The following is a 23,056-nucleotide window of genomic DNA, read 5'->3' on the forward strand; positions in this document are numbered from 1 at the left end:
GCGGGATCAGGTAGGCCACCTTTCAGTGGGCCAATTGAAGCCCTTAAATGAGCAATTAATGCCCACTTAAATATTGTATTACTTTGTTCTATATCAATACAAACAAAACTAAAAATAGATGTGATGACCCCCATGAGGCCCATTGGGAATCACTTATTTTTTATTTATTAGTATCACAAGTAAGCTTACATTAACACTGCAATGAAGGTACTGTGAAAATCCCCTCGTTGCCACACTCCGGCGCCTATTCGGGTACACTGAGGGAGAATTTAGCATGCCCAATGCACCTAACCAGCCTGTCTTTCAGACTGTGGGAGGAAACCCACGCAGACACGGGGAGAACGTGCAGACTCTGCATAGACAGTGACATAAGCCAGGATTCAAACCCAGGTCCCTGGCACTATGAGGCAGCAGTGCTAACTATTGTGCTGCCCCTGTGCCACCGTGCCACCCCAATTGATCTCCCCATGCGGCTCACTGAGTTCCACTGGGAACAGGTAATAGGTTGTCCAGCTGGAACTCATTACGTAAGCCTTTTATAAGGCAGACCCAGGACTGGACCTGCAGAACTGCAGTCCCAGGCTGGGTCTAGTGGATATACACCACAGTAGTGGGCTTCTGGAATTATTGCATTGTCTAATTTGCTTTTTCATGGAGGAAGGGAAAGAAAAAGCAGCCGCTGAGGAGTTACTGCTCCATATTACCTGCCTGCAGCTTGTACAGTAAGAAGTCTCACAACACCAGGTTAAAGTCCAACAGGTTTATTTGGTAGCAAATACCATAAGCTTTCGGAGCTTGCTGCTCCTTCGTCAGATGGAGTGGTCTCTGTTCTCCAACAGTGCACAGACACAGAAATCAAGTTACAGAATACTAATTAGAATGCAAATCTCTACAGCCAGCCAGGTCTTAAAAGGTACAGATAATGTGGTTGGAGGGAACATTAAACACAGGTTAAAGAGATGTGTATTGTCTCCAGACAGAACAGCTGGTGAGATTATGCAAGACCAGGGGCGAGCTGTGGGGGTTACTGATAATGTGACATAAATCCAACATCCCGGTTTAGGCCGTCCTCATGTGTGCGGAACTTGGCTATCAGTTTCTGCTCAGCGACTCTGCGCTGTCGTGTGTCGTGAAGGCCGCCTTGGAGAACGCTTACCCGAAGATCAGAGGCCGAATGCCCGTGACTGCTGAAGTGTTCCCCTACAGGAAGGGAACACTCCTGCCTGGTGATTGTCGAGCGGTGTTCATTCATCCGTTGTCGTAGCGTCTGCATGGTCTCCCCAATGTACCATGCCTCGGGACATCTTTTCCTGCAGCGTATCAGGTAGACAATGTTGGCCGAGTTGCAAGAGTACCTGGTGGATGGTGTTCTCACATGAGATGATGGCACCCATGTCGATGATCCGGCACGTCTCGCAGAGATTGCTGTGGCAGGGTTGTGTGGTGTCATGGTCACTGTTCTCCTGAAGGCTGGGTAGTTTGCTGCGGACAATGGTCTGTTTGAGGTTGTGCGGTTGTTTGAAGACAAGATGGGGATGGCCTTGGCAAGATGTTCTTCATCATCGATGACATGTTGAAGGCTCTGGAGAAGATGTCGTAGCTTCTCCGCTTCGGGGAAGTACTGGATGATGAAGGGTACTCTGTCCGCCGAGTCCTGTGTTTGTCTTCTGAGGAGGTCGGTGCGGTTCTTTGCTGTGGTGCGTCAGAACTGTCGATCGATGAGTCAAGTGCCATATCCTGTTCTTATGAGGGCATCTTGTTGCGATCCTCCTCATCTGAGCAGATCCTGTGTATACGGAGGGCTTGTCCGTAGGGGATGGCTTCTTCAATGTGTTTAGGGTGGAAGCTGGAGAAGTGGAGCATCGTGAGGTTATCCGTGGGCTTGCGGTACAGTGAAATGCTAAGGTGACTGTTCTTGATGGAGATGCGTGTGTCCGAGAATGGAGACAATACACATCTCTTTAACCTGTGCTTAATCCTCCCTCCACTCACATTGTCTGTACCTTTAAGACTTGATTACCTGTAAAGACTTGCATTCCAACCATCATTTTGTAAATTGAGTTCGTGTCTTTATATGCCCTGTTTGTGAGCAGAACTCCCACTCATCTGATGAAGGAGCAGCGCTCCGAAAGCTTGTGGCTTGTGCTACCAAATAAACCTGTTGGACTTTAACCTGGTGTTGTGAAACTTCTTATTGTGCTTACCCCAGTCCAACGCCAGCATCTCCACATCCCATCTAAATATCCATGGAAGCTGAATAGAGGCAGGAAGGTTGGTGCTTATTAGAGGAGGGGAGAAGATTTTCTTCCTCAAACTGTCTATAAACTATACCAAGAGGGGGGTGGGAGATGAAGTTACAACTTTGGACTCTTTAGCCAGGCCCTGCTGGACTAAAGACACCTAGTCCTCCCACCTGCTGAGCAAGGAACACTGTCAGCTGATGTACAGCATCTGCCTACCCTGGTTTCCCATCCTCATCCTCCCACCTGCCCTTTTTTCCCTCTTCCATCTCTCCCTTTCTGCTCATCAGAAAGTGAGCTAAGTGGTTAAGTGAGTGGGCGAGGATCTGGCAGATGGAGTATAACGTTGACAAGTGTGAGGTTATCCACTTTGGAAGGAATAATAGTAAAATGGACTATTATTTAAATGGTGAAAAATTACAACATGCTACTGTGCAGAGGGACCTGGGGGTCCTTGTGCATGAATCGCAAAAACTCAGTTTGCAGGTGCAGCAGGTGATCAAGAAGGCAAATGGAATGTTGGCTTTTATCACGAAGGGGATGGAGTATAAAAGCAGGGAGGTCTTGCTGCAATTGTACAAGGTACTGATGAGGCCGCAACTAGAGTACTGTGTGCAATTTTGGTCCCCTTATTTGCGGAAGGATATATTGGCCTTGGAGGGAGTACAGAGAAGGTTCACCAGGTTGATACCGGAGATGAGGGGGTTGGCTTATGAGGAGAGATTGAGTAGATTGGGCCTGTACTCGTTGGAGTTTAGAAGGCTGAGGGGAGATCTTATAGAGACATATAAGATAATGAAGGGGCTAGACAGGGTAGAGGCAGAGAGATTCTTTCCACTTAGAAAGGAGACAAGAACTAGAGGACACAGCCTCAAAATGAGGGGGAGTCAGTTTAGAACAGAGTTGAGGAGGAACTTCTTCTCTCAGAGGGTAGTGAATCTCTGGAATTCTCTGCCCATTGAAGCAGTGGAGGCTACCTCGTTAAATATGTTTAAGTCACAGGTAGATAGATTTCTGATCAATAAGGGAATTAAGGGTTATGGGGAGCGGGGGGGTAAGTGGAACTAAACCACTATCAGATCAGCCATGATCTTATTGAATGGCGGGGCAGGCTCAAGGGGCCAGATGGCCTACTCCTGCTCCTATTTCTTATGTTCTTATGTTCTTATCAGCAATCAGCACTTGAGAGAGAGAACTCTTTTTCTGCTCTTCCCCCATAATACAAATAAAAACATCAATCACCTGGCAGCAACTCCAACTTCGTCAGTGGCAGGGCCCTCCAGAGCCATCTATGCAGGAGTAGTGACCTCTCCAGTCTCCACTGCTCCTGTAGCCCTGTCACCCTTTAAACACCTGATTAAACAACTAGGAGTGAAGTGCTACACCCACATGAAATGTCTGTTGAGGTGTACGTTCATGCAATGGCTGGGGTTGTCGGCCACTCCACCAGTATGGCCACCTCTAAAATGTATGGCATAGCCAAATTCTTTTTGAAGGCTGAATGAGCGATCTACCTCATCCTGGAAAGAGATTCATGGTGGGTGTGTGCTCCGTGGCAATGGACCCACTCAAAGCCCCACCCAGAGACTCATACTATTGAATATCCCACCCTTCATCCATGTTGAGCTCCTCCTTTCCCACCTTCATCAACTGGAGTAGTGCCGATCCCTCTCAGCTTCAGGGAGGCCTCACTCCGACACATCTACTCCTTCTGGCGCCAGGCTTTCATCCGCCTGGCTCGGGAGGAGTACCTGGAGGGGGACTTCGATGGCTGCCGCAATGGGACCACTTACCATGTTTGCGAACAATATGCCATGCTTGTAAGGGGGTTGGGCAGGTTCATAAGACCTGCCCCACCTCCAAGGGCTGCCAAAAACCCCATCGTGGTCACAGCTGGTGCTGTCACAGCTCCTCCTTCACTGTTAACCTCCACTGTCTCCCCCACAAGGGGGGGGGGGCCACACCAGCAGCAACCACCACCTTGGTTGCTGATGAGGAGGGGGGAGAGTATCCACATGGCTGGGAGGCACAGCCGAGGGCAAAACGAGGGAGGTGGAGAGAAGGGGGAGGGAGGGAGGAGACGGACATCACTCCCATACCTGAACCCAAACCACTGGTTCAGGGAATAACAACACCTCCGGACCCGTCACCACCTCAAAATCCAGGGCCATTGACGCCTCAGCATTGTGTGGCGGGCCTGGCATTGTTCTGCGTGGGTCCATGGTTACAGCAATGCAACCCCGAGCCAGTGGCTTTCTTAAAAGGATGGACAAACCCAGGGGGCGGAACCTTGAGAAGGGGGGGGTATAGTGGGGGGGGCACCCAGAGTGCAGATTTCACCTGCCCGGGTGCTCTCAAAGAAAAAGTGCTACACCTCGGAGGAGGGATCTCCACAGCTCATGGCAAAGCCTGCCATTAATATTTAAATCAGCTTTACGTCCAGAAAGGGTGCAAAACCAATTTTGCCAGCAAAACAGTTCCGGTAAGATTGGGAGAGGCAGAAAACTGGGCACAAACCTGACTTTTCGCTTCCTGCCTGATCTTATCACCTCGCCTCCCCGAAAGATGGGCGGGATGAGGTCATAAGATTGCGGCCCAGGACTTTTTATATTTCCACTGTGGTCACTGGGACAGAGTTGAGCTAGCCCTTGACTGATGGTTGGATCTGTCTGGGCCATGATCACCTACTCCACCGGATTCAGAGCAAAAAGAACGGCACTGGCTAAATCTTTTCTTCACCGGATTCTTGAGAGAGTGGAAAGGCACTTCCTCTGAGCACTAAAAAATGGTGTCGCGAAGGAACCACAATACTTATGACATGAAGGTGTCTGTAACCAACATCAGCAGCAGTGGAGAGGCACACCACAGGTTCTAGAACTTCTCAATCCTCCGGGTCAGGAAGTATGCGATATGCCTTGGGCCCTCACGCCACACGCCATTGATGATGAAGTTGTGGGACGTGGTTGGGTCCTTCAACAGGGTTTTAGGGGGGATGTGAGGAAAAACCTTTTTATCCCGAGGGTGGTGCCGGTCTGGAATGCGCTGCTTGAGAGAGTGGTAGAGGCGGGTTGCCTCACATCCTTTGAACAGTACCTGGATGATCATTTAGCACATCATAACATTCAGGGCTATGGGCCAAGTGCTGGCAGATGGGATTAGGTGGGAGTTCACGTGTTTCTAATGTGTTGGTGCAGACTTGACGGGCCGAAGGGCATCTTCTTTGCTGTCTGATTCTATGTTTGGTGGACGCCTGGTAACATTTCCATCCTGGCTCCAGTGTCTTCACTTGCGCTAGGCCTGGAGTTGGGGTGTCCAGGTTCGACCGCTGTTACCTTTCGAAGGCGTGGTAGGTGCTGTGCTCCGACCACTGTCTGGTATGGGCAGAACTCGTTCTGTCTCACATCCAGGTGCGGTTCATGTATTGGCACTTTAACAGCCTGATGATGAGTGACGAGCGGTTCCTGGACATGTTTCGTTGCTTCTGGGCCGGCTGGATAAGAAAGCGGGGAGGCTTCCCCTCTTTGAAGCTATGGTAGGACATAGGCAAGATTCACGCCGTTGGGTCGAGCGGTCGTGGATCTAGTTGCTCACGGAGCTGGACTGTGGCTCTCCTTTCTTATACTCACTGGAAAAAAGGCATTGGGTCTGCCAGCAGCTCCTCGTGCTGCTTGCTGACTATGGATCCTTTGTCTCGGATCCAGAGGGCATCAGGGCTCTCGCCCAAAAGTATTATACTGCACTTTTCTCTTTGGATCCATCCTGCGAGGATGCCCATTTTGTGGGAGGACTTGCTGCAGATTGGACTGGTGGACGCCAGAAACCTTGATGCCCCTATCAACTTGGAGGAACTGACCAGCGCTCTTGGCAGCCTCTCCAGGTCTAAGACCTCGAGGCTGGATGGGCTGATAATGGAGTTCTTCAGGATGTTCTGGGGAACGATTATGCAGCAGACCTAAAGGAGAGTGTCTTGACATGGAGATGCCCATTTCGTGGTGCAGGGCCATATTGCCCGACTGCCCAAGAAGGGTGTTTTCCACCAACTAAACTGGCATGTGGTCTCCTTCCTCAGCACGGTCTATAAAATCTTTGCCAGTGCAATGTCTTCTCATCTTGGCACCGTGCTTGACTACATGATCTACCCTAACCAATCCTTCACTGTCACAGGCTGGACCATCCATGACAAGCTTCATCTGGTCTGGGACCTGATCCACCATTCCCTGAGGACTGGTTTGTCAAGTACTTTCCTGTCTCTTGACCAGGGAAAGGTGCTCGACAAGATGGATTACAAATATTTATTTGGAACTCTGTGAGCGTTCCAGCTTGGGACGCACTTTGTCGCCTGGAACCAATTACTGTAAGCTGCTGCAGAGTGTCTCGTGAAGGTGAAAGGATCGATGACGGCACCCCATCACTTTGGAAGAGGGACGTGGCAGAGTTATCTCTTGTCTGGCCAATGGGATTTTATCTGTGTGGAGTCTTTCCTGCGCCTCCTTGGAGGAAGTTGTAGGGATTGACTCTGCGTGGGCCGGGTATAGAAGTGGTCCCGTTAGCTTACACTGATGACGTGTTCCTCATATTCACAGACCTGGCTGACCTGCGGAGGAGTGTCACTGTCAGGGCGTGTACCCTGTGTCCTCTGCCAGGATCAACTGGGCTAAGTGTTTCAGACTCCTGATCGGTCCTTGGCAGATGGATCCTCTTCCAGAGGAGCTTGTGCCTTTCACCTGGAGCAGGAGCAGCCCCTTCTACTTGGGAGTTCATCTTTGCCCGGCTGAGGAATCCTGGCTGGTGAATTGGCAAGAGCTGGAGGCCAAGGTAACCGGTTGCCTGAATCGCTGGACAGGTGCACTGGCCATGTTAAATTGCTCCTTAGTGTCCCAGGATGCGTAGGTTAGAGGGATTGGCGGGGTAAATATGTGGGGTTATGGGGATAGGGCTTAGGTGGGATTGTTGTCGGTGCAGACTCGATGGGCCGAATAGCCTCCTTCTGCACTGCAGGGTTTCTATGATTCTATGACTGTTTCGAGTGCTGTCTTACAGGGGTTGAGTTCTAATCATAAGCCAGCTGATTGCTTATGTTTTATAAGTTTATTCATTTTGTCACAAGTAGGCGTGCATTAACACTGCAATCAAGTTTCTGTGAAAATCCTCCAGTCGCCACACTCCGGCGCCTGTCCAGGTACACTGAGGGAGAATTTAGCATGGCCAATGCACCTAACCAGCATGTCTTTCAGACTATGGGAGGAAACAGGAGCACCTGGAGGAAATCCACACAGACACGGGGAGAACGTGCAGACTCTGCACAGACAGTGACCCAACCCGGGAGTCGAACCCGAGTCCCTGATGCTGTGAGGCAGCAGTGCTAACCATTGTGCCACCGGTACATGTTGTGGTATAGCTGGTCACTTTGATCCCTCCCTCTTATTTTGTCACAAACATCCAAAGAACTCTCATACAACTTTTCTGGGACAAAAGACTGCACTGGGTCGCTGCTGAGGTTCTGACTTTCCTATGTAGGGAGGGCGGTCAGCCAGGTGCACAGCATGAATTATGACTTGCAGCTCCTAGAACCATAGAAAATTACAGCTCAGAAACAGGCCTTTTGGCCCTTCTTGTCTGTGCCGAACCATTTTTTGCCTAGTCCCACTGACCTGCACTTGGACCATATCCCTCCACACCCCTCTCATCCATGAACCCGTCCAAGTTTTTCTTAAATGTTAAAAGTGACCCCACATTTACCACTTTATCCGGCAGCTCATTCCACACTCCCACCACTCTCTGCGTGAAGAAGCCCCCCCCTAATATTCCCTTTAAACTTTTCTCCTTTCATCCTTAACCCATGCCCTCTGGTTTTTTTCTCCCCTAGCCTCAGCGGAAAAAGCCTGCTTGCATTCACTCTATCTATACCCATCAAAATCTTATACACCTCTATCAAATCTCCCCTCATTCTTCTACGCTCCAGGGAATAAAGTCCCAACCTATTCAATCTCTCTCTGCAACTCAGCTTCTCAAGTCCCGGCAACATCCTTGTGAACCTTCTCTGCACTCTTTCAACCTTATTTACATCCTTCCTGTAACTAGGTGACCAAAACTGCACACAATACTCTAAATTCGGCATCACCAATGCCTTATATAACCTTACCATAACACTCCAACTTTTATACTCGATACTCCGATTTATAAAGGCCAGTGTACCAAAGGCACTCTTTACGACCCTATCCACCTGTGACGTCACTTTTAGGGAATTCTGTACCTGTATTCCCAGATCCCGCTGCTCAACTGCACTCTTCAGAGTCCTACCATTTACCCTGTACGTTCTACTTTGGTTTGTCCTTCCAAAGTGCAATATCTCACATTTGTCTGCGTTAAATTCCATTTGCCATTTTTCAGCCCATTTTTCCAGTTGGTCCAAATCCCTCTGCAAGCTTTGAAAACCTTCCTCACTGTCCACTACACCTCCAATCTTTGTATCATCAGCAAATTTGCTGATCCAATTTACCACATTATCATCCAGATCATTGATATAGATGACAAACAACAATGGACCCAACACCGATCCCTGTGGCACACCACTAGTCACAGGCCTCCACTCAGAGAAGCAATCCTCCACAACCACTCTCTGACTTCTTCCATTGAGCCAGTGTCTAATCCAACTTACTACCTCCCCATGTATACCCAGCGACTGAACCTTCCTAACTAACCTCCCATGAGTGACCTTGTCAAAGGCCTTGCTGAAATCCAGGTAGACAACATCCACCTTGTCAAAGGCCTGACTGAAGTCCATATAGACAACATCCACTGCCTTCCCTTCATCCACTTTCCTGGTAACCTCCTCGAAAAACTCCTAATAGATTGGTCAAACATGACCTACCACACACAAAGCCATGTTGACTCTCCCTAATAAGTCCCTGTCTATTCAAATATTTGTAGATCCTATCCCTTATCACACCTTCCAATAACTTGCCCACCACTGACGTCAAACGTACTGGCCTATAATTTCACGGATTTCTTTTGGAACCTTTTGAAACAACGAAACAACATGAGCCACCCTCCAATCATCCGGCACCTCTCCCGTGAATACTGACATTTTAAATATGTCTGCCAGGGCCTCTGCAAGTTCAACACATCCCCCTCAAGGTCCGTGGGAATACCATGTTCGGTCCTGGGGATTTATCCACTCTGATTTGCCTCAAGACAGCAAGCACCTCCTCCCCTTTAATCTGTAAAGATTCCATGACCTCCCTACCTGTTTGCCCTATTTCCGTAGACTCCATGCCCATTTCCTCAGTAAATACGGTTGCAAAAAAACCATTTAGTATCTCCCCCATCTCTTTTGGTTCCATACACAGTCTACCACTCTGGTCTTCAAGAGGACCAATTTTATCCCTCACTATCCTTTTGCTCCTAACATACCTATAGAAGCTCTTTGGATTTTCCTTCACTCTGTCTGCCAAAGCAACCTCGTGTCTTCTTTTAGCCCTCCTGATTTCCCTCTTAAGTAGCTTCTTGCACTTTTTATACTCCTCGAGCATCTGATCTGTTCCTTGCTGCCTGTACATTTCATACAACTCTCTCTTCCTCTTAATCAGTGTTATAATCTCCCTCGAGAACCAAGGTTCCTTATTCCTATTTACTTCCTGTTACCAGATCTGAGGGGTCTTCAAAACTCCTTGCAAGCATTGCCCATCTTTTATCAGGACCAACTTAAAGTCTAGGGCACGGTTACCTCACGCTACAACTCTCTCCTGTCTGGAGAAGTGGCTGTCGTCCGGGAGCCGCTGCTCAGGAATCTGCTCCTACACCAACACCATTTCCAGTGGCTGGTAGTGAGACTGGCTGTGACTGCTGGGGTGACCAGGGTCAACGATATGCTGGGTGATGGAGGAGTGAGCTGGATGATGCCCCACGAGTTGGCTCAGAACGCAGTGACCAATGCCATCCATGACCTCAATATGGTAGTGCTTGGACCTGATATCACACGTGGTTCTCAGAGATGCAGCTGTGGGTGGAATCCTGTCTGAGCGCACCCTGCACGGATGGAATTTCACATTAGCCCCAAGCCCAGAACCGCTCCCCAGGGGCTGGAGCCCCACAGTCTGAGCCATCTAACAGAAATGCCCTCCGTGCCCTTTGCCACAGCACGGAGGGATCTCCTGGATGGGCTGTTGCTGCACACCTTGCACTACCTTGCCCTCATCCATCGTGCTTTGCTGCCATCTGACGGAGGAGGTCTACAGTGGAGGTCCCTCTATGGAGTGATCTCCGTTAATACTGGGATGGAGGGTGATGCTGGCAGCAGTCCCATGAAACCGCAGGTTACATCGGCTCGCGGGCTCCCAAGAAACCTGCCTTTGTTTGTGGCATTGTGGAGTCCATGGACTATGTCTGTGTTAATTGTTTTAGGCTGCACTCCCTTTATAGTTATTTGAAAAATCTTTTGTAATGTTTTGTTTGCACTTCAGCCCCAGGCTCCTGATCTATGGGCACCCAGTGTGGATGGGGGGTGTGATGCGGTGAAGGAAGAGGACCTCCTTGTGAACCTGGGCCTGGCCAAACTTGCTATCAACAGGTCCAGACAGTTGGCGACTGAGGGGTCGTCTGAATGGATTGCTTGATCCTCTACTGCAGCTATGTTCAAGGCCGGATGTCTCAGGAGAGCATTTGGTGTCCATGATCACACTTGAGGCCTTCAGTGCTCATTGGGCACTGTAGGTACCGGGGGTGTATTATTGACCCCTTTAATCATCTTTTGGGTTTAATGTTTTAAGGTTCCTTAATGCTTTGTTTTTGTTTCGGGTGGTCTCCCCTTTAAGGGGCTGCCCTCCTTTCTTTGTCCCTCAGTTTAGTTTAATTTGTTATGCCAAGAAGAATGGCAGGGACTAGTGGGTGTACATCAGGATTGTGGCTTCACTTTATGTTCTGCGAATAAATTATGTTCCTTTACAGTCAGGTTTCTTGAGTTATTACAGTCGGCTTAGGAGTTGAACACAGATCTTTAACGAAAGATTCTACTTAATGCAGCTACTGTGCAGACTAACAAACTAAAGATGACTACATCACCTGACATTACATCACTTCCTGTGACATAACTATTTGCATAATTATATATTTACATATTAGCAACAACACCTTTTCACAATATTAAGGGCCTCATTCAGCACGTATGAGCTCATGACGCAGCAGTGCTAACCACTGTGCCTCAGTGGTTAGCACTGCTTCCTTACAGCTCCAGGGACCTGGGTTCAATTCCCGGCTTGGGTCACTGTCTGTGTGGAGTTTGCACGTTCTCCCCATGTCTGCGTTTCCTCCAGGTGCACCAGTTTCCTCCCTCAGTTCAAAGATGTGCGGATTAGGTGCATTGACCATGCTAAATTGCCCCTTAGTGTTGGGGATGCATAGGTTAGAGGGATTAGCGGGGTAAGTATGGGGGGTTACGGGGATAGAGCCTGAGTGGGATTGTTCTTGGTGCAGACCCGATGGGCCGAATGGCCTCCTTCTGTACTGTAGGGTTTTTATGATTCTGCGCTCCTAGCATTTAACAGGCAGTGGAAGAGGTCATGCCAAACACCCAGCCGGGCAGGTTTGACAGCGTGGGTCTTGTGGTGGAGGCAGGTGGATTCTCCTTAACTGGCCCCTGGGCTAATTGGAAACTCCACCCAACTCCATTGTCCCTCACCTTTCTGGGGTCTGCCAGCTTGGCACCTGGTGAGACCCCCAACTGTACCTAAATTATCCAGCACTGCATGCTTGAAGTGCTGGGGAGCTGCCAGTCTCTGATTAGTTGGCAGCTCTCTTGAGGCAGGCCTCCTTGATTCGGAAAGGCAGAAGTCCTGCCCCCAGCCTATTGGCCCTTAAATAGCTGCAGGGTATCTGGTGTACCCTTTACCGAGTTCCCACCCCCTGACCGCTTAGCCTGGAGAGATTTGAGAATGTGCCTCGTATAATACAAAGAACAATACAGCACAGGAACAGGCTCTTCGGCCCTCCAAGCCTGCACCAATCATGTGTTCCTAACTAGACCATCCGTTTGTATCCCTCTATTCCCAATCTGTTCATGTGGCTGTCTAGATAAGTCTTAAATGATTCTCGCGTGTCTGCCTCAACCACCTTGCTTGGTAGTGCATTCCAGGCCCCCAACACCTTCTGGTAGCGCAGTGACTAGAACTGGACGCAGTATTCCAAATGTGGCCTAACCAACATTCTATATAACTGCAACATCATATGCCAACTTTTATACTCTATGCCCCGACCAATAAAGGCAAGCATGCCATATGCCTTCTTCACCACCCTCTCCACCTGTGCTGCCACCTTTAAGGATCTGTGGACTTGTACACCCAGGTCCCTCTGTGTGTCTATACTCCTGATGGTCCAGCCATTTATTGTATAGCTCCCCTCTGCATTAGTTCTACCAAAATGCATCACTTCGCATTTATCTGGATTAAATTCCATGTGCCATTTCTCTGCCCAATTTTCCAGCCTATCTATATCCTGCTGTATTCTCTGACAATGTTCCATCACTATCCGCAACTCCTGCAATCTTTGTGTCATCCGCGAACTTACTAATCAGACCAGCTACATATTCTTCCAAATCATTTAAATATATCACAAACAGCAGAGGTCCCAGTACAGAGCCCTGCCGAACACCACTAGTCATAGACCTCCAATCTGAAAAAGACCCCTCCACTGCTCCCCTCTGTCTTCTATGGCCAAGCCAGTTCTGTACCCATCTAGCTAGTTCACCTTTGATCCTGTGAGATTTAACCTTTTGCACCAGCCTGCCATGAGGGACCTTGTCAAATGCTTTACTAAAATCCATGTAAACGACATCCACGGCCCTTCCCTCGTCAATCATTTTTGTCACCTCCTCAAAGAACTCAACCAAATTTGTGAGGCATGACCTCCCTCCTACAAAACCATGTTGTCTATCGCTAATGAGACTATTCAGTTCTAAATGTGTATAGATCCTCTCTCTAAGAATCTTCTCCAACAATTTCCCTACCACGGACGTCAAGCTCACTGGCCTATAATTACCCGGGTTACCCTTGCTACCCTTCTTAAATAACGGGACCACATTTGCTATCCTCCAATCCTCTGGGACCTCACCTGTGTCCAATGAAGAAACAAAGATTTCTGTTAGAGGCCCAGCAATTTCATCTCTTGTCTCTCTCAGTAATCTAGGACAGATGCCATCTGGCCCTGGGCATTGAGTCCTGGGAAGACTGGGAATTCAGTCTTGAGTGTCCAGTTCGGAAACAGATTGTTACACTTCAGAGGAGACAAAATCACTCTCTAACTCGTGTCTTTGTGAAGGTGATGATAACTTAACTTTGTCAACTTTTGAGAGTTGTCTGTGGGGTTAAAAGTGGCAAAATTGTAATTTTTGTTTTCATTCTGTACTCTTGGTTCAGATCTGAAATCTTGGCAAAGATAGACCAGTCACTTCTCAAGTACTACAAAAACAGAGTTTCCGAGAACCTAAAAATTACAGAAATTTCAAACATTTGTGTTCTAGAAAGATATACTATATAATCAATGCACGGACTCTTGCACTGACTTGAGAAGGCCTTAATTTTTTCTGGAATTCGCAAACAGGCTATTTAGCTTGGGGCGAGGTTGTGAAGAGCTGGTCACCCCTGGTTTTGCAACCATGAGTTCTATACTTTATTTGTTAAATTCTTAAAGTGGAAGAAAAGACCATGTTTGTAAAGAAGCTATGAAGTCTTCATGTTAAGTGTGTGTGCATTACTTCAGGTGAGAGAGGGAGGATTTTATGCCCTGATATCAGTGGGCAGGAAAGCCGGAGGGGGCAAAGAATCCAAAGGGAGTCCCAAAATGGCATTCATGCCGGAGATAGTCCTTGCCATTGACATAATGGTATCCTGCCATGAAAGTTGGGAACCCTATTACCATATATTTGAATGTCATTTTCTGGCTTCCAGCAGTATCATTCCTCCACGGATGGAATCCCCCTCCCATGGGCAGTATCATGGGGGACCTTCCATTGGGGAGGTTCAGGGTGGGGTAGGGTTTCATTAGGGGTGAGGGGGAGGGGGTGTGTCCATGGGGGGATCCTTTTTTTATTTTTCAGATCACATGCTGAATGAGCCTGCTTGCCAGCGTGACATCATGGGACCCACCTCCAAGATTTTTTCTGACCGTCAAACAATAAGGCAGGAAAAGTTGGCAGTGCAGATGGCAGGCTACATACTGCATTCCCTACCTTGTGGGGAAAGGACCTTGGTGGAAACATTGTTGGTGCAGGCTCGATGGGCCAAACGCCCTCCTGCACTGTAGAGATTCTATGCTTCTAAAAGCAGATTGTGCAGTGTACTCTTTACCTAGGATGCATCGGTAGCATTTAGCGCCTGACGCAGCTGGAACGTTTCTATTCAACTTCTAACAGGCTTTGCTCTGTTTATGTGCAAAATTATTTGAAAAGTTAGGTGATAAATTAGAAAAAAACAACTTAATTCAAGTGCAGTTTATTGTGAGTGTTTTAAAATGGGTGTGTATTGGAGAGAGTGAAGGATAATCACTGCATTGCTCACATAGCAGTTCTATCCAGTTTTACATTCGATAAACTTCAGGCAATTATCAGCTTGATATCCTAATTCGAGTTCTTGCTTAAAAAACAATATTGTAAAATTTTGAAGCACATGATTAGAACTTGTATTTTGTTGACAGTTATAAGACGTAAACAATCTGATTACGAACAGTGGTCAGCCAGAATCCATGTCTTTTACATTGAGTTAGGAGAGAACAAATACTGTTAGGATGTTTACATTTTATACAGCTATCAGATTGAGCAAAAGAAACACGCAAGCAAAATCCATAAACCAATGTTGACAAAGATCCTTTAAAATGTTGTTAACTGATACTGCTACGAATGGCTTGATAATAACCATTTATTAGGTGAATGATCAGCTTAAAAATTGCACTTGAGAGCTGTTATAAGAGGTGGCGGGAGCTCTGTTCTTGTCTGGGTGAATGAACACTGCTCGACAATCACCAGGCAAGACTGTTCTCTTCCTGTTGGGGAGCACTTCAGCGGTCACGGGCATTCGGCCTCTGATATTCGGGTAAGCGTTCTCCAAGGCGGCCTTCGTGACACACGACAGCGCAGAGTCGCTGAGCAGAAACTGATAGCCAAGTTCCGCACACACGAGGACGGCCTCAACCGGGATATTGGGTTCATGTCACACTATTTGTAACCCCCACAGTTGACTGGACCTGCAGAGTTTCACTGGCTGTCTTGTCTGGAGACAATACACATCTTTTTAGCCTGTCTTGATGCTCTCTCCACTCACATTGTTTTGTTTCTTAAAGACTTGATTAGTTGTAAGTATTCGCATTCCAACCATTATTCATGTAAATTGAGTCTCTGGCTTTATAAGCTCTGTTTGTGAACAGAATTCCCACTCACCTGAAGAAGGGACTGAGAGCTCCGAAAGCTTGTGTGGCTTTTGCTACCAAATAAACCTGTTGGACTTTAACCCGGTGTTGTTAAACTTCTTACTGTGTTTACCCCAGTCCAACACCGGCATCTCCACATGCAGGAACAGCCACAGGCCTGCACTGAAGAGCTCCTACCATACCTCACCCCACCTCAACCCCAACAATGATGGTCTGATTGCAAAAGTAATTTCAAGATTTTTAAGAAGTTGAGCCTTCACTTGCTTAATGGCCTGCCTGCTCCTTGGAAGGACTGTGATTGGCTCCAAAAATCAATCCACTATCCTTTATTAGACAGCATTATTGGTCCCTGACAGATTGGGGGTGACATTTTTAAAGGGTGTCCTAACCTGAAAAAAAAAATTCCCCTCCACAGACACATGACACCCCCCACATTCTGAACCTCCCCAACAGAAGCTAGCTCTGGCAGTGCCCAGACAGGGGCAATGCCTGAGCACTACCTGTGCATGACTGTCTTCCCCCCTGGGCCTGTACTTAACCTGTGCATGCCCAATCTGTGCATGCCCCAGTGAGTTTTTTTCACCAGGTCCCTATTTGTACAGACTTGTTGTAAACCTTGCCAAGGTGATGTCACATTGGTGGGGGAGGAATTCCTTATGTGGGGGGAATGATACAGCAGGGAGGCCCATAATGGGGTTCCTGACCTTTTATGGCGGGGACTCCATGATGTCATAGCTGCGATGTGGGGACTATCTCAACAGGAAATCTCACTGGGGTAACTGCCTTTTTGGATTCTCCGCCCTTTCTGGCTGTCCCTTCTCTCTCTCTCTTTCTCTGTCACCCCCCCCGCCGATAAACTGGAGGGATAGTTGGGCAGCATCTTGCATTTGTACAGATAGAACAATTATGGCAAGCTGATCAAAGAGATGAAAGTGGATGTGGAGAGGATATTTTCTCTTGTAGGACAATCTGGAACAAGAGGTCATCGGTTTGGGATAAGGCATGGGAAAGGGCCAAAAGAGGTCACGAAATGTTCTTGGCAGACAGGATTAAGGAGAATCCTAAGGCATTTTATTCATATGTTAGGAACAAAAGAGTTGTCAGGGAAAAAGTCGGACCTCTCGGGGACAAAAGAGGGGAATTATGCTTAGAACCCAAGGGAATAGTGGAGATCCTAAATGAATACTTTGCATCGGTATTCACAAAGGAGAGGGACTTGTTGACTGGGAGTGTCTCAGAGGAAGGTGTTGACACGTTAGAAAGAATCTCCATTACAAGGGAGGAAGTGTTAGGTTTTTTAGGTAACATTAAAACTGACAAATCCCCAGGGCCTGATGGCATCTATCCTAGACTGCTCAGGGAGACAAGAGATGTAATTGCTGGGCCTCTGTCGGAAATCTTTGTCTCTTCATTGGACACAGGTGAGGTCCCTGAGGATTGGAGGATAACGAATGTGGTACCGTTATTTAAGAAGGGTAGCAGGGATAACCCAGGTAATTATAGGCCAGTGAGCTTGACGTCCGTGGTAGGGAAGTTGTTGGAGAGGATTCTTAGAGACAGGATGCATGTGCATTTAGAACGGAACAATCTCATTAGTGACAGACAGCATGGTTTTGTAAGAGGGAGGTCGTGCCTTACAAATTTGGTGGAGTTTTTTGAGGAAGTGACAAAAACGGTTGATGAAGGAAGGGCCGTGGATGTCGTCTATATGGATTTCAGTAAGGCATTTGACAAAGTCCCTCATGGCAGGTTGGTTAAGAAGGTTAAGGCTCATGGGATACAAGGAGAGGTGGCTAGATGGGTAGAAAACTGGCTTGGCCACAGGAGACAGAGGGTAACAGTCGCAGGGTCTTTTTCCGGCTGGAGATCTGTGACTAGTGGTGTTCACAGTAAGAAGTTTAACAACACCAGGTTAAAGTCCAACAGTTTTATTTGGTAGCAAAAGCCACACAAGCTTTCGGAGCTGCAAGCCCCTTCTTCAGGTGAGTCCCACTCACCTGAAGAAGGGCCTTGCAGCTCCGAAAGCTTGTGTGGCTTTTGCTACCAAATAAACCTGTTGGACTTTAACCTGGTGTTGTTAAACTTCTTACTGTGTTTACCCCAGTCCAACGCCGGCATCTCCAACTCATGACTAGTGGTGTTCCGCAGGGCTCTGTACTGGGACCTCTGCTATTTGTGATATATATAAATGATTTGGAAGAAGGTGTAACTGGTGTTATCAGAAAGTTTGCAGATGACACGAAGATGGCTGGACTTGCGGATAGCAATGAACATTGTCGGACAATATAGCAGGATATAGATAGGCTGGAAAATTGGGCGGAGAAATGGCAGATGGAATTTAATCTGGATAAATGCGAAGTGATGCATTTTGGAAGAAATAATGTAGGGGGATGTTATACAATAAATGGCAGAGCCATCAAGAGTATAGAAACACAGAGGTGTGCAAGTCCACAAATCCTTGAAGGTGGCAGCACAGGTGGAGAAGGTGGTGAAGAAGGCATATGGTATGCTTGCCTTTATAGGACGGGGTATAGGGTACAAAAGCTGGAGTCTGATGTTGCAGCTGAAAAGAACGCTGGTTAGGCCACATTTGGAGTACTGCGTCCAGTTCTGGTTGCCGCATTACCAGAAGGACGTGGAGGCTTTAGAGAGAGTGCAGAGAAGGTTTACCAGGATGTTGCCTGGCATGGAGGGTCTTAGCTATGAGGAGAGATTGGGTAAACTGGGCTTGTTCTCCCTGGAAAGACGGAGAATGAGGGGAGACCTAATAGAGGTGTACAAAATTATGAAGGGTATAGATAGGGTGAACAGTGGGAAGCTTTTTCCCAGGTCGGAGGTGACGATCACGAGGGGTCACGGGCTCAAGGTGAGAGGGGTGAGATATAACTCAGATATCAGAGGGACGTTTTTTACACAGAGAGTGGTGGGGGCCTGGAATGCGCTGCCAAGTAGAGTGGTGGAGGCAGACACGCTGGCATCGTTTAAGACTTACCTGGATAGTCACATGAGCAGTCTGGGAATGGAGGGATACAAACAAATGGTCTAGTTGGACCAATGAGCGGCACAGGCTTGGAGGGCCGAAGGGCCTGTTTCCTGTGCTGTACTGTTCTTTGTTCTTTGTTCATCTCTGGGTCAAATGTGACACCAAAGATTGGATGATGTTTCCAAGGGGTAGTATGTAGATGAGAAATAGGAAGGGGGCAAGGATAAATTTTTGCAGAACTACAGAGGAAACAAGGTTTCAGAGCCAGAAGAGAAACGGTTGCAGGAAATTCTCTGGTTACATCTGGATAGATAAGAATGGAACCAAGCCAGTGCAGTCCCACTTGGCTTAATAGTGAGGAGATGTGCTGGAGGAGGATGCTGTCGTCAGCAACATCAAAGGCTGAAGCCAGATCGAGAATGAGAAAGAGGATTGTTCACCATGGTCATTGTCACAGGGTATCATTTGTGACTTTGAGAAGGGCTGTTTCAGTACTAATGATGTGGAGATGCCGGCGTTGGACTGGGGTAAACACAGTAAGAAGTTTAACAACACCAGGTTAAAGTCCAACAGGTTTATTTGGTAGCAAAAGCCACACAAGCTTTCGGAGCTCCATGCCCCTTCTTCAGGTGAGTGGGAATTCTGTTCACAAACAGGGCATATAAAGACACAGACTCAATTTACATAATAATGGTTGGAATGCGAATACTTACAGCTAATCAAGTCTTTAAGAAACAAAACAACGTGAGTGGAGAGAGCATCAAGACAGGCTAAAAGGATGTGCATTGTCTCCAGACAAGACAGCCAGTGAAACTCTGCAGGTCCAGTCAACTGTGGGGGTTACAAATAGTGTGACATGAACCCAATATCCCGGTTGAGGCCGTACTCGTGTGTGCGGAACTTGGCTATCAGTTTCTGCTCAGCGACTCTGCGCTGTCAGTACTAAGGCAGGTCAAAGAGAAGGGATGGTATTTGATGCCTTTAAGAACCAGAGAAGCAAAGGATGGGCTAAGATGTCAGAGAATAAACTGATGTACAAGGACAATCACAAAGAGGAGAGAATGCTGCAGGTAACAGATTGGCGAAGAGACACCATTTTTGAACAAGCAACAAAACCGTGCAGAGAAAGGGGATAGGGAAGTGAACCACAAGGCAGGGGATTGGAAAGAATATCTCTTGATACAAAATAAGACAAGAGATGGTGGACAGAGCTAGATGTACTTTAACCTTGTTCATATAAAGTGGGACATACACAAGGTGACTCAATCTACTGATAATATATTTGCAATTCCTATAAGCATCACTTGTTAGCACATCCCTTGATTTATTTAGAAATGCGATGAAGATCTGCTAGCTTGTGTATACACAGTGAATCAAATGTATAATGTTTTAACTTCTGTCGTTTTGAATCTGTTTTGTCAGATCACACCGACAGGAAGAGGATCAGAAAGAGTCTTTGGATATCCTTTCGGGCAAACTGGAATCAATTAATGACATTGATGAGTTGACAACCTTGGTGAGCAGCATTATTTCCTTGAAATATGACAGTGTATGCAGCTTTTATGTTTTCATGTTTTTCCAACATAGTGGGTGACCATTTGGAAGACCTAGCTTCTCCATCTTGTGGACTATTGGTGGCACTCATTAGTATAAATATCACTTAAATTGTACTATCAGCAACTGCCTATGTAAATTGATTGGTCATTCTCAACTTTTCAAGAAATCAGTTGGTCTGCAGGTAAACATTTTCTCAGTTTAAAATATTTATAGATCGACGCCGGGATTCTATCGCCCCGCCCAGGGAAACGGAGTGGGTGAGAGGCGGACAGCGAAAATGTCTGTTGACCACGGGCAGAAATCTCCGGTCCCGCTCGAGCGAGGCTGTAAAATCCCGTCCCAAAGAGCCAACAAATTACACTATCTATTTGCAACACAAGTGGACTGGATCAGGCTTTTGATTTGTCCTCCAAGGGAACCAGATACAGCCAACAGTTTGTCTGCAACATATAATTTGATCCAAATGTTGTCAGGCAAGTTACAGAGTTCAGAAAAAGATACTATTGCTTTTAGAGACTGCATGGTGCTGTCGAGTTTTGTTACGAAGGGGCGGGGCCATGGAGAGATCTCAACACGATGATGAGAATTTTGAAATCATGACTGTGAGCCATTATAAGTCAACAGGCACAGCAGTGTTGGGTGAACAGAAGATAGTAGATGGGAGGCTGTTCAGGAAAACATTAGAAAAGTTGAATCTGACAAATAACAAACAAATGGAGTTTTGTGCATATTGGTTGGCCAACACAGAATGCAGTCAGTTTAAAAAAAAATATTCATTCTCTGCATGCAGGAAAACCAGCATTTATTGCCCATTTCTTGTTGCCCTTGAGAGAGCAGTGGTGAGCTGCCTTGAACTGCTGTTCTCTGTGTGGTGAAAATGGGTGTTCTAGTGCGCAAAAGGCTAGTATACAGGTATGACAAGTATTAAGTAAAGCTAATAGAATGTTATCGTTTATTGTGAGGGGAATTGATTACAAAAGTAGGGAGGTAGTGCTTCAGTTTTACAGTCATTGGTGAGACCACATCTGGAGTATTGTGTACAATACTGGTCTCCTTATCTAAGGAAATATATAAATTTGTTAGAAACAATTCAAAGAAGGTTTACTAGACTAGCACCAAGAATGAGCGGGTTGTCTTAAAAGGAAAGGTTGTAGAGGTTAGGTTTCTATTCACTAGAGTTTAGAAGAATAAGAGGTAACTTGACCAAAACCTTTAAGATCCTGAGAGGTATTGACAGGATGGATGTGGAGTGGATGTTTTCTTTTGTGGGAGAATCTAGAAAGAGCGGTCACTGTTTAAAAATAAGGGATTGCTCTTTTAAGATGGAGATGGCGAGGCGATGAGGAGAAATTTCTTCACTGAGGGCCATGAGTCTCTGGAACTCTCTTCTTCAAAAGGCAGTGGAAGCAGAATCTTTGAATGTTTTTAAGGCAGAGCTGGATAAATTCTTCATTAACAAGAGGCTGAAATGTTTTCGTTGGCAGGCAAGAATGTAGGGTTGAGGTTATAATTCAATCAACCGTGCTGGTGGAGGGAGTGAATATTTATGTGGGTGGGTGGGATGCTGATCAAGCTGCTGCTTTGTTATGGATGTGGTTGTTGGAGCTGCACCTATCTAGGGGTCTGGGGAGTTTTCCATCATGATAGTCACTTGTGCCTTATTGACCACATCATTCTCTTCAATGTGATTTAATCTCAACTGCCCCTTGAAATAGCCGAGCAGGCGACTGAATTATATCAAGCTATTGCAAAAAGGTCTAAGAAGAATAAAACTGGATTGACTATCAGCCATCGATCTAGGCACCAGAAAGGACAAAAGCACATTCAGCCCCGTCGACCCCAAAGTCTTCCTCAGTAACTACAGAGGACTTGTGGCAAAATTGGGTGAACTTGTCCCACAGACTAGATAAACATCATGATGGGAAGAGCGGTCATGTGGTGTTGGTGCAGGAGTGGCTGTGTTTTTGTAAGCTTTGGAGCTACTCCTCTTTTAATCCTTTTTATTATCCCTATGCACAACTCATAATTATTTCATCCCAATGTGTATAAGCTATGCTATGTTCCTGGAGGACCCTGGTCAAGAAAATCCTTGTTTGATTGAGACGGTTGGGGTGGAGCCCAGTTCACAGTGGTGGTTTCAATGGTGAGCAGAACTCAATAGGCATTGAGATGATGGTTGCCATTGTGAGTGATGTTTTGGACAACAGTCTCAGCTCCCCGGCACAGATTATTGGTACTCACTTTGATGAACTGTGAAATATCCTAAAGAGAATGAATAAAACGAAGAAGAGAATCCTGTCCTGTGAGAGCTCACCTTCAGTTCTTGGAAATCCTGCTGCATGGTATGTCGAACATCCTGGTTGATTCAGAGAAATGGGACTGAAATGCCCCTGAGCTGGTCTCCCAAGGGGAGATAGGTATGAGTTCGCGGCCGAATTTGAGAACTGGCTCCCATGCTTTCACAATCTCAATTTGAAGGCCAGAAGTTTCAGTTTAATGGAGCACGTTGTGTGTGGTCTTCGAAGCCTGGGGTTGGTCGAAGACTCTGACCACTGGTCTTGTGTTGGCTTATCCTCCGTGTTCATCGAGAAGGGCTAGAGGCAGCCTGAATGTGGTGGGTCTTCGCCACCCTCTGGGGCCAAAGTTTCTCTTTACTGGGGCTTCAGGACAACACATGGCGGAGGTGCAAAGGCTCCTGCAGTCATCCTGGATGTTGCTTGATAGGTTTTTTGGCCTTTTCAAGCTCCTGTGTATGGTTATATTATCCTGCAGTTCATCATTAATCCTCAACTTTGTTCCTTTGTGATTATTTAGTGATATTGGGGGCGATTTTTCAAAAGAAAATGAAGTGTTGCTGCCAGCG

The 23,056-nt window shown here is 47.0% G+C and overlaps 1 protein-coding gene across 2 annotated transcripts in view; it reads left to right on the plus strand.

Annotated features, from left to right (window-relative positions):
• smtnb (smoothelin b) overlaps positions 1-23,056 on the plus strand; it is a 347,775-nt gene that overhangs the window by 76,832 nt on the left and 247,887 nt on the right. For both annotated transcript variants that reach the window (XM_078227351.1, XM_078227352.1), the window contains exon 3: positions 20,059-20,152. In XM_078227351.1, the coding sequence (XP_078083477.1) occupies positions 20,059-20,152 (94 nt within the window). The remainder of the gene's footprint in view (positions 1-20,058; positions 20,153-23,056) is intronic.

Source organism: Mustelus asterias, chromosome 13, assembly GCF_964213995.1.
Source record: "Mustelus asterias chromosome 13, sMusAst1.hap1.1, whole genome shotgun sequence".
In the NCBI taxonomy this organism is placed as follows: domain Eukaryota; kingdom Metazoa; phylum Chordata; class Chondrichthyes; order Carcharhiniformes; family Triakidae; genus Mustelus; species Mustelus asterias.